This window comes from Meleagris gallopavo, chromosome 5, assembly GCF_905368555.1.
Source record: "Meleagris gallopavo chromosome 5, MGAL_WU_HG_1.1, whole genome shotgun sequence".
NCBI classification, from domain to species: Eukaryota; Metazoa; Chordata; class Aves; order Galliformes; family Phasianidae; genus Meleagris; species Meleagris gallopavo.
In genome coordinates, this window is record NC_139408.1 from 7,271,986 (window position 1) to 7,290,525 (window position 18,540).

The following is an 18,540-nucleotide window of genomic DNA, read 5'->3' on the forward strand; positions in this document are numbered from 1 at the left end:
CGATACACATTAATTTTGAATAGCATGGCACCCTGGGAATTGTGTAAGACTCATGTCACAACCATTGCATTTACTCTCCAACGGTTATCCAGGTTTGCTCCTGAGAGGTGTAGGGAAGGATATAAACCAATTTCTCTGGGAAACTGCACATCTTCAGAAAGCCAAAGATGCTGTAAGAATTTTTTCATGCTGCCACTGCCTCTTGTTCCCCATCATGTTATTTGTAATCACACCCATAATATGCAAACCTACTAGGGGAGTGGGAGAAGGCTAGGATGAAGTTTCCCTCCCAGCATGGTTTGGATGCCTGGCTTTCACCACTCATCTCAGTGGCCCCAGCTCTGCCTGCCTTGAACAGCCGGCCAGAAGTCTCCAATTCCAGCAGCTCTTGGATACTGGTAAAGTCACCATGGTGGTGGTGCAGGGGCCAATTTTCAACCATTTCTCTTTTGTTACTTGGCCAAGAAAAGTGTTCCCTGCACCATCCAAGTTTTCTCTCTATATAAAAATAACAGTTTCTACAGTTTCCTACATCTTCTGCTTCTATAAACACGCTCAGAACAGTAGTGTGTGACAGGAATATAGCACAGATTCCACACCCTCATATAAGCACTTTATAGGAGATATGGATCAATGGGATCCTCCTAGAATTGTGCAAGATAATTCAGCTGGCACTTGAAGTTGGTAAAAGAGGAGATACTTCTACCATAACTTCATAACAATGTAATGAAAAGGATTCCAAACCTAACAGACTATTATAAACCCTAAATGTGTTGGGAGTCTCACTTGTCCAATTCAAACTGTCCCCAGGTTGTCTGAAACAGGTGATATTACACTCTGTCACGCATAGTGCAATCACAGTTCTGTAAGAAATTAGCTCAAAGAAACGAGTATATTCTCTTTTATGCTATTTACGTGTAGGATTTCCAACTTTCTTAAGCGTTCAGTACTACATAATCAACTAACACACTAAAACAATCTAATCAAGGCTGTTTTACCTACCTCCCTAGTGGAAAAAGCCTACTTAAGGCTGCAAAACTATGCCTCTGCAATTACAGGATCACAAGTTCATCTTGTGAAATCAGAGCTGGAGGAAAAATGAACTAGTATAAATCATACTAGACAATCTTCTAAACAGATCCTGGATGTTCTAGGGAGGTGGCATTACATCAGTGGTCTCATTCTAACATGCATCATTTCTGAACAGGGGTTTTACTAGAAGAACAATGTTAAAAAGGAAAAACATCCTCTTGCTCCGTTTAGAATAATCATTTGAATAGGAATAGACATTTAATGACTCTTAAGTGTGTAAAGGCCTGATCTGAACCTGTCCTTGCAGCTTCCACTTAGTTCCAGGCAAGAACTAATGCTGCTAGTAACTCCTCTATACAAGGGTACCCACTGAACACTAGAGAACTTGAGTACCATTCGTACAGTTTACTTGATGCTGTCTCCCATGAGCAGGATAGTTATAACTTTCTGTAATTCCATCTTTAAATCGATGACTGAAAACAAGATGCTTGGTACAGAGAACAAAGAAAGCAAAGTGCTAGAAGGCATTTCCAAAGGATGTTCTGCTCCTTTAAGTGCATAATTTTTCAGCAAAACTTGCCAGTATTACTTCCGATTTCCTTTGGAACAATCATTCTCCTGAACCAACACAGCCAAACGGAGTGCCACGGACCTTGCACAGCATTACTCACACTTTCAGACACAATGCTTCCCATAGCCTGCTCTCATCCACCCACTCCCCAGGTAGGAGTCAATACCCTTATCATGCACAGCTCTTACAGTCCCACTTAATTTTTTCACGAGAATAACCACTTATGGCAGTGGTGGGCTATAAAGAATCTCCATTCTGCCAAGGCTCAGCTGTTGACAACTTACTCTTGAAAGTCAAAAAAAAAAATTAAATCTTGTTCCCCCACATTCCAGAAATCCTAGACAACAAGCAAGCCCCATACCCTTCATTACTAATGGCAGAAGTGCCAACTGCTCATCTCCCACAAGCATCTCCTGCCTTCTTGCAAACACAGCATAATACTACAAGAACACTACTGGATTACAGAAATCCTTATAGGCAGACTTGTTCATAGTATGAGCAATTTAAGTAGTAACTTTTCAAACAGACATCATATCTTAGTGCCTTCATTCTCTTCATCTTTAGTTGGCTGCCGATTGCTCAGCGCACGCTTGTAGCCTGCCTTCATGCATGCACTGTGCGATGATTTAATGTAGAGTGCAATCAAAGGATTGCAGGAATGTTTCTAGACAGACTTGTTTACAATCTAAGAAACCCAAATAGTAAATTTCATAACAGAAGCCCTATCTCCAGTGCTTTTTGTGTACGCTGCTGTGAGACCAAAAAAAAAGAGGAAAGAAAACCAAAAAGAGCCTATTGCTGTAAAACCACTGCAGTAACAGATGAATAAATGTGCAACCTGATACCTCACATCTGGTATTTCATCATTCCAAATACCTTATTCACATTCAAATATAATTAATACCGTGGAAACTTTATAAGGTACTGATGTCTTTATAGAGACAATAACTTGTATGGAACTTTTAAAATTAAAAGCCAATAGTAAAAATAATTTGTAACATGTTACTGTTTTCTTCATAAAGCTAGTCACCTTGCATTTTCCTAACAAAAACTCAGACACCTAGTGATAGCATTTACCAACAGAATCAAATAAGCCACAGAACTGGATTTCTCTTGCGGAGGCATCAGCTCAAGTTCAATATTCAGTTTATACAAGGTACTTTGAAATGACTATTATTACTCATTGCACGTAAGTCTTATCATCTGAATATAAATTTTTATGAAAGTATCATTTTTCCTTAACTATCATGGTAATTCAAGCCAAGAGATTTTATCCATGACCTAATAAATATATACAACAGTTTTGAAAGGCTGCTATGCACCTTCTTGCCTTAAATAGCACTTAGTGCTCTTTGTAAAGCAACTAAACACATTACAGAGCTTCCTTCTTAAGTAATCATTAATGCTCTCTTAAGCAGTTCTGTTGCACAGCTAAACACATCCAATGCAAATAACATCCACCTACTTCCTTGTCTTAAAGGCAAAAGCTGTCTTTGCTACCTCAAGGCTAAGTTAGCAGCGCACATCTGCGGGCACTGCACTTACTGGCAATGTACATTACATTGGCACTGTCCCTATAGCTGCACTGAAGCTGCATCTAGATATGGCAACTCTTCAAAAAAGAGGAAAATGCACCTTGGCCAAACCCATTCCCACTGTAACTCCAGTGTTTTCAGTATAACACCAAGGGTAGAAGTATGGCTGCATTTCACAGCAGTTCTCATTCTTCTAATCTTTTCCAAAGCACTCTCCCAGGAGCAAAGACAAGCACAGGCAAATACCCTGCCAACAAGTGAGTTCACAGGAATTGCTACGGGTAACCGAACTGCCAACAGCAAAAGACCAACAATTTGAGAAAAGTACAAATGCAGGACAGCTAATGCTGCTGGGGAGGTGAGGGATATCCACCATTGTGTTTCCAACCACCACAAAGAACAGCAAAGAAACTCCAGCTTCTGGTTACACGAATGTCACAAAGCTCTCATTAAATTAAAGGCAAAGACTTACAATGCTTCTTCAAGCAAACTCCCTGCTCATCTCCAAAGGAAAAGAAGTACAATTGCTTAACTTAATCCACACAGAGTGATCATTGTACTTGCCTCCGTAGAGATCATATTTGTTCTAGTGGCTACATCTAAAGGCAATTTCAGTCAGAAAATGAAGTGGTGCTCTCTTGACCTTTTGTCTTACATGGTTCACGAGTTACTGACATTACAATATCCCCCAACACTATGGAAGCTTAGAGATATTGCATCGTCTCTCTTGTAAATGAAATAAACTTGGTATGCCACTAAAAGGCATTAAATTATTTTCATTATGCCACACAGAATCTAAAACACTTACACTGTTTTGATTTCAAAATCCTTGGAGAACAATTATGCTCTCATGGCCATAAGACTCTATTATAAAGTCCTCAGAAACCTAGCATGGTTTCAATAAATCCTCCAGCACTACAAAGCAGTTACTTAGCTTGGAGAATGAAAACATGAGTTCATCCATTGCAAAGTTAGCATGTAAATTCTACTAATTCAGGATCCCACACTTCTTAACACATTTTTTTCTGACCAGGACAATGCTCCAAGTCAAGCTTTCGGCATAATACACACACTTCCTTTTTCTGATTGAAAGCAAACATGATTTGATTTAGAATGAGCATAAATAAATGAGACACGCATATATGTTTATGGTATTATTAGCTAGCAAAAGTAATCAGCAATTAGATATGCATAAATAGTTTCCTATGTATATATAATTTAACGAATGTTAAGGTTCGGTATTAAAGAACCATTAAGTTAAATCAGTGACTGTCAACGTGAATAGAGAAATATGTTAATTTCTTTAATTTATACCATGTCACAAAGAATGCTTTAGAACACCATAAATCAGATTTGAGGAGTGACTGCTGTGAATCCTGATTTAAGAAAATGCAGCCACCCTTATTAGAACTGATGAGGCTGTTCAAATCTAAGTAGAGCTTCTGAGCATAAATACACAATAAGCTTGTTTGTATATACATGCTTATGCCCCCCTAGAAAGAGAACAACCTTCTAATTAAGAAAATCATCTCATTGCAAAAGGAGAATAACAACAAAATGCAATCAAAACAAGCAGAAATTACTGTGGGGGAAGGGAGGGACACAGGACAAGAGAAATTATATTCCCCTATTCTGAGGCGAAAAAGAGGAAAAAAAGAAAAAGAAAAAAAAAAAAAACAGGGAAAAAAAAGAACAAAAAAAGCAAACACCCAGGCAGGAAACTGAGACCCAGCAACTTTCTGCCACGGGCAGCTGAGATGCTTCATCACAACTGGCTTTTTCCAGACCCGACATCTCGTGTGGCCACCAGGGTCACATGGCAGCTGCAAAGGGCGGCTGGGGGAGCCGGTCCTGCTGCCGGCCCCCAAAGAGCCGGAGGCAGCAGCAGTGTCCCTGTTTCCATGACCTCATGCAGGGGGGTTGCAGGGGCACAGCTGGTGGCAGCTGCAGCACCATCTGCTCAGGGCTGCGCCTGTGGCCCCCTGCCTGCCTCGGGACACACAGCCAGGTAGGGAGCGAGGTCACCTCTCCCTGGCTCCTCCAGGGCACGGCCACCATTGGCAGCTGCTGCAGGGCAAGGGGCCAGAGGGACATTCTGCAGCCCACAAAGAAAAGTTTGCAAAATGGAAAAGAAAAGGCAGCCAAGCCTTGGGAGCAAGAGAGCTTCGTTGAGAGGGATGAGAGCAACACAGCTATGGCTAGTGTGTGCAGATGTCAGCATCAGTCACAGGAGCGTGTCTTTATGGAACACTGTCACCATGTCATCTGATTTATAGCAGTCTGTGCTGAAAAAAGGAGGGAAAAATATAATGAAAGGCACAAAAGCACCCCTAACTTGCCTTGTCTGTCAAGAGGATTCTGAGCATGACAAGAACTTGATCACTTTGCAATTTAACATTGCGTGTTTTGCCACATGATTCTGCCACCATATTCCCCATTTCTATTTCTGCACCACTTATTAAAAAAAAAAAGAAAAATGCTTAAGTATTTTCTGTGCTCAAGGAATGACACATTTAGAAGTTTCTTTTAAACATTCTACGCAAATTATAGTATTCATTAAGGACACAGTTATGTACTAACATTGCTTCCAAGTGCCAGCATACATCAACCCAGTGGAGGTCTCTCAACTTGATTTCATCAAGATTTACTCTGTAATTGCCAAAATCAGAGCCAGGAACGGCATGTAAAAACAAGCTGGCCCTTATGGCTCGTACAGGGACAATTATTTCCAAAGGCTAACTGAGCACCACTTACCATACATTTTGCCTTCATCTGATAAGATGATTTTCCTCCTCCCACATGGTGGATAGATAGCTAGAGCCTCCTGAAAGCTCTGCTCTATGTCAGGGCTCCAGACACCTTCTGCATCGTTGTCAATAGGCTTATCTGCAGAATCGCTCATTCTTTCAATGTCTTCGGCAGGGCTCTCGCTGCCGCTCCAGCTGCTGGGCTCAATGGTGATGGCTGGGGTCTCCAAGCTTACGCTTGGAGTCTTAAAGGAAATAAACCTACAAAACAAACAGACAAGCCCACAAGGCATTAAGGGCATGGAACTTCAGGAAAACATTTCTGGTTACTTCTAACTAACAGCAGCTGAGCTTTAATGGGAATAAAGCTAGCATGGAAAGCACCCCAGAAAAGTACAACATAATTGGATTCTACTTCTCTGATGTTACCCAAATTAATAATACAACCAGAACACAAACTATGTGAGAACAAAAATCTTTAAAAGGAATTACAAGATGCGCATTTTGCCTGTTTTAAGAGGTCTCTGTCACAGAATCATAGCAAAACAAAATTACAAGCTTCAAGATGCTGAATCTATTTAATAAGAAATAATTTAATATCGCTGCACCTGCTCACACCACCAGAGCTGCAGATCTTGTCAGTGTTCCTTTCAGATTTTTTGAGAGAAATACAACTCCGCTATAAAGATTTGCTCCAGGCAAAAAAGCTGCTGTACCAGACCAAATTTATCTCTGGTGCAATTCTTCGTCCGGCCAGTGAAATAACACCAGGAACAGATTTGGCTCGACATGTCTAAGCACAACACAGCTTTATATTCAAAAAAGAAGAATTTTGGTGACTCTAACTGATCTAAATGGAAGGAAGTGTTAAAACACACATGCATATGTTGCACATGCACTTAAAAATCCAGTTAGTTCCCTGAACACTTTAAAACATCCCAACCATATATAAAATAACAGGGTGATTAATGGACAGTGCCAGAGTACAAGTGGTGTTTTCTTTTATCCCATCAGGAAGGGATTCTGAGAAGACCAGGAAAACCCATCTACAAATACATGGCTAAGAGGCTACTGACAATGCAGGAATTTTGGCTTTTCCAACCATGGGGCAGTTTACTTGGTACCTGGCCTGATGGCTGCTAATAGGATCCACCTGGATAATAAGGGGATCTAGGTTCATTGACAGGGCTTTAACCTAGGTTTGAAGGGGAAAGGGGGTGACAGAGCCTGCCCACAACAAGGTGCAGGATAGCACTGCTAAGTTAAAGGGACATGGTGCTGGGGAGAGGCCTTCAACCTGTTGCGTCTTATGATGATGAAGACAACAGGGAGACTAAAGGTAAATACCAAAGGAATTAAGGAGTTATCCTCTAAGAAGGTGACAAGACCAGCTGCCCAGCTGAAATGCCTCTACACCAACGCATGCAGCTTGAGAAACAAACAGGAGGAGCTGGAAGCCCCCGTGCTACTGGAAAATCATGATGTAGTTCAGTCACTGAAACCTGGTGGGATGATTCCCATGACTGGAATGTGGCTACTGATGGCTACAGCTTGCTCAGAAGGGCCAGGCAAGGAAGGAGAGGCCTAAACCAACAGGTGAAAAGCAGCAGAACAGCAAACAGCTGATGGAAGAAAAGGGGAAGTTGGAGGCTGCAGCAGCTCTGATGAAACACCTGAGCTCAAGAACTCTGACAGAAGAAATTTGTTCGCCAATCAGCCAGTCACTGGATATTTGAAGCCTCACAGTCTGGTCTATCAGAGGCCATGGGGCCATGCAAACAAAACAAAACAAAAACAAAACGAAACACAAAAACAAACAAACAAAAAAAAAAAACATCAGCAGAAACTGGGAGTAGTCTCATCTCATCTCACTAACTGCCGTTACCAGTCCAACTCCTAAAGCTTGGGTATTTCCACTGCCCTGGGCTCTTGTAGGAACCCGGAAGTAGGAGCACATGTGAGATTAACTCTCTCTAGAGCTTTACTTCCCCTACTTGCACAGCCTTTTTTTTTTTTTTTTTTTTTTTTTTTTTTTTCCCCAAGGAGGCATTCCTGAACTTAGCATTGGTTTGAACATCTCAGCACAGCTTAGGACAACATTGTTCCCTACCCATCAGTAACCTCACGGCTGACCACAACGTCTTGAATGCCTGATAAACTGATAATGAGGCAGCAGATGGATTCACAGGGAGCTATGCACAAATGAGGTGCAAGCGGAAAGTCTGCTCAAATGCTCCACTTATTGTCCAAAGAGCACTCGCTGCAAAGAGGGAGATGGAAATATTTGTAAAACACTGAAGTACTGTCTTTTACAATTTGCAGAAGGCTGAAAGCTTGACTAAACCCTCGTAATATTTAAACCTTGTTGCTGAAACAGAAGCACAACAGTAATGGCCAAGAACTGACAAAAATGATCATTTCTACTTAAGTCTTCAAATACAGGGGGATTTTTTTGTAAACGACAAGTAATTACATGGTGACTAGGATAAATAGCAGGCTTTCAGTTTTACTGATACAGTGCACAGGAAAAGGGCTACAGGAGATTTTATTGACCTCACATGCTCAAGACCACAGCTCAGCGTTTCGCCAGAAAGCAGCACAGAGCAGGATAGTTTACCTGGTCAGCTCCTTGAAGGTGACTGGGAAGGAAATCCTTCCCATTCTTAGTCATGGGCACCGCATCCTGCAACGCGCAGCACAGCCACTGGCAGCACATGCAGCTCAGCAGTGCTCTCCTTACAAAATCTGCCACAGTCATAGCCCCAAGTCTTACTATCACCCTATAAACCAACCCTTGTTATTATATTATGCCAAAATAATAATTAAAATGCATACAAGGGAAACAGAGAGGCTCAAAAGTAATTGTTACTTGATATTCATGTTAGATCTTGTATTGCATTTACTGGTGAATTTTCACCACTGTGCTATCTTTTCCCTTCTCATCCCTTTTTACCTACTTGGATATAATCTTGAGGTATTAGTAGCTACTGTAGCAGCCTCTAAAACAAAGTGAATGTTTCTTCCAGAATCTCTGTATGATATGGGTTGAGAGCAATCTCCCCCCTAAAAATCCTCTTCTGCTCCAAAGGTTCTTTTTAGCCATCTCCATTTTGGTAAACACTGACACTGAACATCAAGCTAAAGGACCGAGAAAACCTGGTACTGCAGCCACTAAATGGCTCCCTCTTACTGCAGGAAAATAATGAGCTACTCATTTAATCACTTCCAGCCCAGCTCAACATATCAAAAGGCAATTCCACCTTGTCCTTAGCTTGAATTCTAAAGATCCAACTGCGATGAAAAATTTCAGACCTATTATGCTGCAGTTCAACATGATTATAAAAAATAATACAAGCTGTCAATAGAAGAGCTTTGTTGCACATTTCTAACTAGCTATAAATCTCCTGGAAGAAATATGGACTTCCAGTCCAATTAAAAAAAAAAAAAAAATCTTTCTTATATTAACTTAATAATATAAAACTTCAAGCCTCATAATACCAAGTTCTATTGGAGGGAGAGTTAATTTCCTGGAGGCAATTAACATAAACAACCAACCAAAAATTTTCCTTTTCTGCACAGGGCACATCAGGCTGAAGAGTTCTATATTTGCTTTATGTTAACTTTGTTAGAGGCAATTTCATGCTTGTATTTCCTCTTAGCAAAACTGAAACACCTGCATGCACCCTGGAAAACCACCACCAACCAAAACAATAGTAACAATTTTAAAACATCACCATGTTTCAGCTAACCTTTTTGCCCTTTCTAAGAGTGCTTAAGACACACTGCTGTGCTTCCAGAGGTCTCTCTTCACAGTTTTCTTTTTAATGCCAATGTCTCTCCGTTACTTTCCCTGCAGGTAAGCTCCTTTAGTTGCCACTCAGAATACATCTTTCTGTGGTTACTTTCTATCCTACCCAGTTCAGCCAATTCCAAGCATCTCTGTTGTTCCTCTTGCTCCTGTAGTTATTAAGACACTTATTGCTACAGGTGACAGAGGTATGTTTCCCTCCCAAACAACATGGCATTTTCTATTTAGCAAAGCAAAAACTATTCTCTAAATATGTTTTTATAAGAAATACCCATTTAATACAGCTTCATGAGGTACAAGACTACTTACATGGTTGAAAAAGTGAAACTCAGAAGAATAGCTACAGAGCAGATCAAACCAACGAATTTAACCAAAACCAAACAGCAGTCTGGAACATCTTATCAAGTGAATGCTTTATTTGGTTGCATAGAAGATTCTCAGATGCACTCACTTTATGAACAATGTAGACCTTAACTCACCCAGAAAATTGCTGCTCACAGACCAACAGCTGAGATTGCTTTTCACAGAAGTGTAGGACAAGCGCAGATTTAAGACCTCGGTATGTTTCATGTCTTTCAGTACTTATGCAATGAAGCAGTAACACACAAACTTTGTTTTCAACAGTCATCTGAGCTGAATCTTATTTTCTAACATCCTGCACACATCAAACCATTTTTCCTGCATACTCAATTAACTTATTTTCTTGAATTTCAGTATACAGGTGCTGAATGGTACCTATATGGAGGAATCACTTGCATACATACACAGCCACTGCAAGACGTTTTGTATTCTGCAGGTACTCGTGCAGAAATACAAGACCAAACACATGACCTTAGTTCCAAAGCAACCAACAGTCGTGTCTCCTTGGTCTTATAAATTCTGTCTGCTTGAAGGGGACCGAGTTCAGGTAGTTGTGAGACAACCTGCAGTGCCATCTGTAAGAGTTTCCAGGTGAGAAAGCACCAGTGTAGTTACCCACACCAGCTTCAGAAGGATACCAAAGAACGTTAACTGGTCCAATATTTCTAAAACAGATTTGTTTTAGAAATTGATCCTTGATAAAAAGATTTCAATAGCTGAAATGGTTAATTACGCTTCTAAGAATACTTTTTATTTGGGAACAACTTCATCTTTGCTTCAGCTCTACAAAAACAATGGGATTGGGAATCCAACAAGTTTTTTATAAACATAGACAATAATGAGCAGATGAGTAAAAACCAACTAATTCTAAATTTGCAGATGACAAATTCTCTCCTAAGGCTTGAAAAGTAACAGGCCCATGGGATTTTCTTCTGCTTTGTTCAGCAATGCAAATCCACAGCTGGATTGCTAAGACTTCAGGAAAGAACTGTTGGAGAGGATCCAGGGGAAGAAAGCTATCAGATCTAGAAAGCATGACCTAACAGGAAAGGAATTGGGTTTGTTTGAATTTAGAGAAGACTGATGTGAGAAGATAACCATTTTCAAATAAGGAAAAGGTTAACAGTGAAGCAGAAAAGCAGCTCTTCTCATGGCATCTCCAAGGGGATACAGAAAACTGCTTCCGACTCCCTAACAGAGCACCCCAGGAAAAGAAGTTTAGGTTGGAGACTTCCCACAGGCTGAAGCTGTGTTGATTGAAGCAGTTGTTGAACTTCTTTTTTTCCAAACAAAACCAAACTGAAGTTTCTACATTGCCAGTAAAAGTATCTTTGTGGTATTTATGCAAGTCAAGCAATATGATTAAGCCTTTTTTTTTTTTTTTAAGTAAAAGATTAACTTTTTATTTTAAAATAAATTCATATTCTGAATATCCTAACTATAATATTTAAGCACGTATGGATTCCTCTGAGTCTCTGAGGCATTCAAATGGCATGACTCTCAAGGAAACTATATTTATATACTTAAGCAATTTTATATTTAATTTAGTTTTATGAGGAAAGGATATAACAGTAAAATAAAATGTAAATGAATTAAAACTTAAATCATTTACAGAGCATTCGATGGCAAAATCATTAGCTCAAAATGACTTCATTGCGTTTATGTTACAAGCTCTACTCATCAGCAGTTATTTCCTCTAAGAAATAAACAAGCACCCAGAGAGAGAAGAAGCCTATTTCCAGGATAAAGCATTCCTTTAAAACTCAGCCAGACTAATTCAGCCACTTGTTTCTGCCATTGGAAAGAAGAGTTTTTCTCTGTCTGTATGAATACTGCCAGAAGAAATTCAGATGCTGGGCTTTTTTTTGCCATCAAACAATTGCGTCCAATGACACTTCCTAATTCTTCCTATCAAATGTACTAATCCTGCATATCTGAACTAACTTAAATTCCCATTTCACACTTAGCATACAACACAACTTGCGACTTTTAGGTGTTTCTTTGGGATCTTTGAGATCTGTGGGGGAACAACATAATCAATTGAATCACCAACAGCTATAGAGCACCTGCAGAAAAGAGCACCAGGATTTTTTCCGAATCAAGCACGTTATTCAGCAAGGGAATTGAAGCATTACTTTCCTCCCTTTGGCTACAGTGCTCAGAGTTATGCAGAAAAGCAGCAGGAAGACAGACAGTGCCAAGCCAATGTGCAAAATACCAAAACCACATGACCTAACCAATAAAGAGATCGTTTCATACAGAATCATACAGAATCACAGGACTGCAAAGGCTGGGAGGGACCTGTAGAAATCATGAAGTCCAACCTCCTGCTAAAGCAGGTTCCACAGAGCAGGTTACATAGGAAAACAACCAGCCTTTAATATCTCCAGAGAAGCAGAGTCCATGACCCTCTATGCAGCCTGTTCCAGTGCTCCATCACTCTCACAGTTAAGTAGTTCCTTCTCATGTTTGTATGGAATTTCCTATCATTAATTTTTTGCCTGTTGTCCCTTGTTCGATCACTGCACACCACTGAAAAAGAGTCTGGCCCCATCCACTCGACTCCCACACTTTAGATATTTATAAACGGTGATGAGATCACTTTTCAGTCTTCTCCAGACTGAAGAGTCCCAGGTGTCTCAACCTCTCCTTATACAGCAGATGTTCCAGGCTCTTAATCATCTTTATGGCACTGTGCTGGAATCCTAGGAGATCCCTGTCTTTTTTGAACTGGAGAGCCCAGAACTGGACACAGTATTCCAGCTGTGGCCTCACCAAGGCAGTGCTCAGGACGAGGACCACCCCTCTCTACCTGCTGGCCATGCTCTCTGTGATGCACCCCAAGATCACATTGGTCTTCCTGGCCACATGGGCACACTGCTGGCTCATGGCCAACCTGTTGCACACCAGGACACCTAGGTCCTATTCTGTTGGGCTGCTCTCCAGCGGGTCAGCCCCTAACCTGTACCAACACATGCAGTTATTCCTCTCCAAGTGCAGGACTCTACACTTGCTCTAGTAGAACTTGATCAGGCTCCTCTCTGCCCAACTTGCTAGTCTGTCTAGGTCTTGTTGAATGACACCACAGTCTTCTGGTGTGTCAGCCACTCCTCCCAGCTCTGCAGCATCAGAAACGTTGCTGAGAGTGCATCCTGCTCATCTGGAAAGATGTGAGGAAACTTACTCAACATAATATTATTTAGATTTGCAAGATTAGGCAGCATACAGACACATATGTGAAATAAGGATTATATGAACAGTTTCTTAAAAGAAACTTGGCATTCTCCTTGAATTGCTCATTGTTTGCTTCTAGAAACAGATTACTAAGAACAGAATGGGCCGATGTTCATACACGGGAATTCTTCCCTTTGCAAACCACTTTCATCTCTCTGCACTCCTTATGCAACTGAAAAGAGTATTTAATACCACTAATGTTTGTTTTCAAAAGCTGTTTTTATTAATATAAAACTATTGCTGAATAAAACAGTACACCTCCTCAGTGGGCAAACAACCAGACTCTGCCTGTGAGTTCCCCACACTCCATGGCTCTGTCAGCTGCTGCTATGGTGTCATCCTGCTCTGCAGGACCTCTCACACAGGCAGCGTCAGCTTCAACCCACCCACATCCAGACAGTGTTCAGCAACTCAGAGCTCATGGTGCTTTGTTAGGGGCTGCACGTGGCTTGTGATTCGTGAGCTGCACTGATTAACAAGTTAGTGCTAACAAGCTAGTGGGTAGGTGAATCTTAACATGCCAGTTGTGAATCCCAATCTCATTACAGTCACAGCTGTTCAAGAAACAATTCCTTCCCTGTGTGACACCAAAGCAGTCACATTCATACTAGGTGCAAGTCCTCATTTATGCCCAGTTGGTTTCAATTACAAGGGTGTTCCTGGGATTTAACTCAGCTCAAATACCGCATTGTGGTACTAACCAAAAAAGATTATTCTAAATTCAACTTGGCACTCAGCAGAATGAAGAACAGTGAGAACTGCGTCTGACTTGCTTTTGCTAATTACCAACATGAAGCAAAGGAAAGGATAAAATATTTACCAGCACTCAGAAAGAGAAAGCATCCTTCTTGCGACTGAAGGAGGTGGCTGTGCAGCAAGCCAGCACTGCATTCAGCAGCAGGAGCAGATTGTGCACCTACCGTCACCTGACAGGCACGGCTTGTAAATGGCAACAGCGTACCACTGTGCATAGCTGTATTCCAGCTGTGCTTTTTCTATAGCAAGAGCTGCTGTACCATGAAGCAGATTGTTAATACTTCACCCATCTACCAATTATGCAGCATTCAGAAGAATGCTCTGTGATGGAGGGTCCTGGGGCAAGTGGAATGGCTCAGGCTGTCCAAAGGGTAACTCTTTGGCACTGAAAATATGAGGCCCTGGACTGCCTTGTTTGTTGCAGAAAAAAGCTCTCCAGCCCCAAGACCTGCAAATAGAGGCCACAATATAGTCCCTTAGGGCAAGGTCTGCAGTCACTACTTCACTTGGGTCATGTTTACAGAGCAGGTGTTTGGTTGTTTGCTATAATTCATCCTGTTGCCCGTGTGTGCAAACAGAAGAATAAAAACTAGCATATGTATCTATCAGGATAACTGGTTTTAATAGATACAAGACTGATTAAATAAATAAATAAATACAATTCATACTTTATTCTAACAACAGTCTAATTATTCCTTGAAGTCTCTGACACCCAAAGGAGGCTCAGGGATTCAGTCTTCACAGAGCCTCTGTACCTTCCAAGTGACTGCACAAATTATGAACTAGTCTAAAACTTTTCCAAAGAAAACAGACACTGGCCTTCCTTCAGCTCTTGGTAGTGTTCGTATCTCCCCGTCCTTCCATACAGATAACTCCAGTGTTATCAGTGTGTCAGTGACACAGACACAGGTGCCTGCACACCTTTAGAGCTGGCTATTTTGTGCATTTAATTTTGCCACTGTTCCAATCCCATGGACCTCAGAGTACACAAAGGATGTAAACGCACAGTCAATGGCTTTCATACGTGCAGTCTCTTCCCTGTAATTTGCTGAAACTGCTTTCCCGCAGCATCCTTAAGCATGACAGCTTTTCACCCCAAAAGCTAAACTGGAACTATTAATACCACATACCAAGTATTGTAAGTATTAGAGTAAGGTAAATCCTTGATCTCTAATATGTTACCAGCTTCCTGCTGGGACCACATATGACCGACTGCTCATACACAGGACAGACCTGGCAGCAAGCTATTCTGTCTAGACATAGCCCTGAAACTCTTCATTCTCCCTATTCCCCTAAGTCCTTCTGGTTTTACTGGCATTTATTTGGCCACATCACAAAGACGTGCAAAATGAGCTCCAATCCTTCATGCTCGCGGCTCTCTTATTTTACTCCTGATATATAAGCAACCAGTTTTCTGCTCCAATATCAGATGTTCCTCTTTCTTGATTAACTTGTTTTTGGATGAAAGTATTTTTTCCACAATGGCTGCAAAAACACAAGTGTTCACTCTAACAGCTCTGGGTTAGGAGTGAGGTGGGAAAAGTGACAGAAAGCCACCTGCTTGAACAACTTAGTGTAAGTTCAGTCAGGAAAGGGAAAACCAATGCTATTTGAAGGGTGGTCCAACGTCTGACTGGTTTGTATGTAACATAAGACTTTAGTCTATATAAAAAATATTTTATATAATGATTTAAGTATTCTGTTAAAAAGGTACAAAACAGGCACAGTAATATAAGGTTCATTCATTTACTCAGGTGTGTTTGTTTAAACAAGAGATAGCCACAAGATTAACCCTTTCTTATACAGATTTGAAGAAGGGCCCTCCATTTCTGAAGCAAGAAAAAGGCAAGCTTTGCGACTAACGCCTGCAACACCCAACTGGCCAAATACACCCCTGGATTCCAGCGGCTGGCGCCTTCCATCCCTTTAAGTCTGCTTATGCTCTACTTTGCAGATGTCATACAAACACTTCTTTATGTAACTACAAAGGCACACACATGCTTTCTCAAACCTATGTTGGAAGGGCTAAATCTTAGCTAAAATTCATTTTTACAAATTAAGAAACACTGTCAAGCATTATTTATAAGCTGTATCAGTCTTTGAAGTAGCTACCTGTTCCTGGCAGTTAAAAACAGAACCGTGTAGATGCTTTATGCTCACCTGAATGATACCTAATAGAACCAAGAGAAAACAGTTTAACTCTACTTTGGTGTTACTACTGAAACACAGCCCTGGGCTCTGATCTCGCTAGCACAAAGCCATTTTAAACATACAAATAATCACTCCCAGTTTAATAAAGCTCTTCATGTCTCCATTAGCAATTGTTTTGGCTGGAGTAAGGCACTGCCTATCAGCCCTGGAGGAGCCTGGAAGCAGAGGAGAGATAATACTGGGAGGCGCACTTTGGGAAAGTCTGTGGTATTCTGGCAACAGGACAGTCACAAGAGAAAAAAAAAAGGAAGAAAGGAGGAAAGGAAAAAACGTGGAGGGGAGGGGAGGGCAAAGAAAAAGAGAGAAGAGAGAAGAGAGAGAAGAGAGAGAAGAGAGAGAAGAGAGAGAAGAGAGAGAAGAGAGAAAGGAGAAGGAGAAAGAGGAGGAGGAGGAGGAGGAGGAGAAGAAGGAGAAGGAGAAAGAGAAAGAGAAAGATCACAGCACCACAGACCTCAGCAAGGCTAGGATTTCATCCCAGGTTCCTAGCCTTGTTCTCACTAACTCTAAATATAGAGACATTTCAGAAACCAGAATGTGAGATCAGATGAAACTTGGGGTCCTACCTTAGGATGTTAACTAGTCCCAACTTGTACACTGACTTGCCTACATCACAAGCCAATACTAGAAACCCTACCTTGTGTTTTTGTGTATAGAAAGAAATCACAGTAATGATTTTGTTTGCAAGGGCAGGAGCTGTCAAAATTAATTTTTGTTTTCCAACTACTAACATTAGTTTTATGAGCAAATTACCTGCCAAATTACATTTTAAGTGTGAGCTGTTTATCTATGTGGTGCAAAGGAAGCCTCTTGTGTAAGGAAATGAGCACTATTAGTACAGCACTTGCGCTTCAACTATTTTTTTCCATCTCATACTTGTCTTCAACACCATCAGTCAGCTTCACTTTGTCAGTGTGACTGTCTGCTATGGATAATGGCAGATCTATAGCTTGCATTTTGTCCATAACAAAAAATTTATTTCTAACATCTCAAATTCTCTTGAGAAGTAAGGCAGCTTTTATAGAGCAGGACTTGCAACTTCTAGAAAGAAGCAGAAAATACTCCCCTGCTGAGACAACGATACAATCCCAGACTGTGGCAAACTTTAATTGCTAAACATAAGTAAGTCTACAATGACCAGCAATAGCATTTTCAAAGCCCAATATAATAGTTATGTGGTTATTCTGTACTTCTCTTGTTGTTATCACCTGTTGAGGAAGCAATTTCTGTCTTAAGCTCTGACTTATGTTTCCAGTCTATTTCAACTCCTTGCTTCAGGAGATGTCAATTTTCCACAAAAATAACTTTGCTGGCAACCATCAAAATTGCGATTTCACTGGATGCAGGCAAAGAGATGACGCAGTCCAGGTAGCAGAAAATAAAACATACGTATAAAGACCCAAACAAAAAGTACAAAGCCTGGCAACTAATGCTCATAACTGAACTTTAAAGATCTTGAATCTAACAGAAACACCAATTTCACAGCACACGTCATTTCTCCCACAGCAGCCCTTCCCTCTACTCACCAGTCAGTTTCATGGGCAATCATCAGCTGCCTCTCTCTCTGCTTGAAGAACACCCTGCACATCCAAAATCTCATTATGTCCCGCTCTGTCAGCAGACCCAAGTGCCTCTCACAAGCTGCCCTGACAAAGCATATGGGATGCCTTTTGAAGAGACAGAGACCAGGACACCAGGGTTTCCCTGGGTTGGCTGGACATGTGGGAACAGGTCTGTACCTGACCTTAGCAGACCCCTGCCATTTTTCACCACCACACTCACACTTGTGTCACACCATAGCTGGTGCTGTTTCTTGGAAGGGGAGCATCAGACTCACATGACTAGCATGAAGATTTTCACTGCTCACCAGTCTGGGACTGGCAACTACCCCTGACAAATGCAGAAGGGGGTAGGAAATGAGCACAAACGGGTTTTCAAGAATCTGTCCAAAGCAATGTGAGAAACTCAGAGCAAATTACAGAAATAGAAAGGAAGAAATAGAAAGGAAGCTCACAGACATGTGTTGTCTCAAACTGCTCTCCCCTCAGGACCTCCATCAGTCCTCTGGCAAGCGAGATACAAAAAGGGAACATACTTGCTTGTTTCAGCTCTGTGTGAGCAATTGCTCCAACACCTGGTCATGTTTTCTCCTTTTTCCAGTGCTGGAACTGCTGCTATGCACTCAGATGCCTGCATGCTGTGGGCCCAGGGGCTGCCCTGTCATTCACTTGTGACAGCCTCATTCCTGGTCAGCCTTCTCTGAGAAAATGGTGCCCAGATCATCTAAGC

General features: G+C 41.3%; 1 protein-coding gene across 15 annotated transcripts in view; it reads right to left on the reverse strand.

Moving 5' to 3' along the window:
- TEAD1 (TEA domain transcription factor 1) overlaps positions 1–18,540 on the reverse strand; it is a 142,851-nt gene that overhangs the window by 85,045 nt on the left and 39,266 nt on the right. For 10 of the 15 annotated variants that reach the window (XM_085224082.1, XM_085224087.1, XM_085224083.1 and 7 more), the window contains one exon: positions 5,893–6,146. In XM_085224082.1, coding sequence (XP_085080208.1) covers positions 5,893–6,040 — 148 coding nt within the window. In that variant the 5' untranslated portion in view covers positions 6,041–6,146. Of the gene's footprint in view, positions 1–5,892; positions 6,147–18,540 lie in introns of those variants that run through there. The other 5 variants (XM_085224089.1, XM_085224088.1, XM_085224086.1 and 2 more) reach the window with 1 other exon arrangement.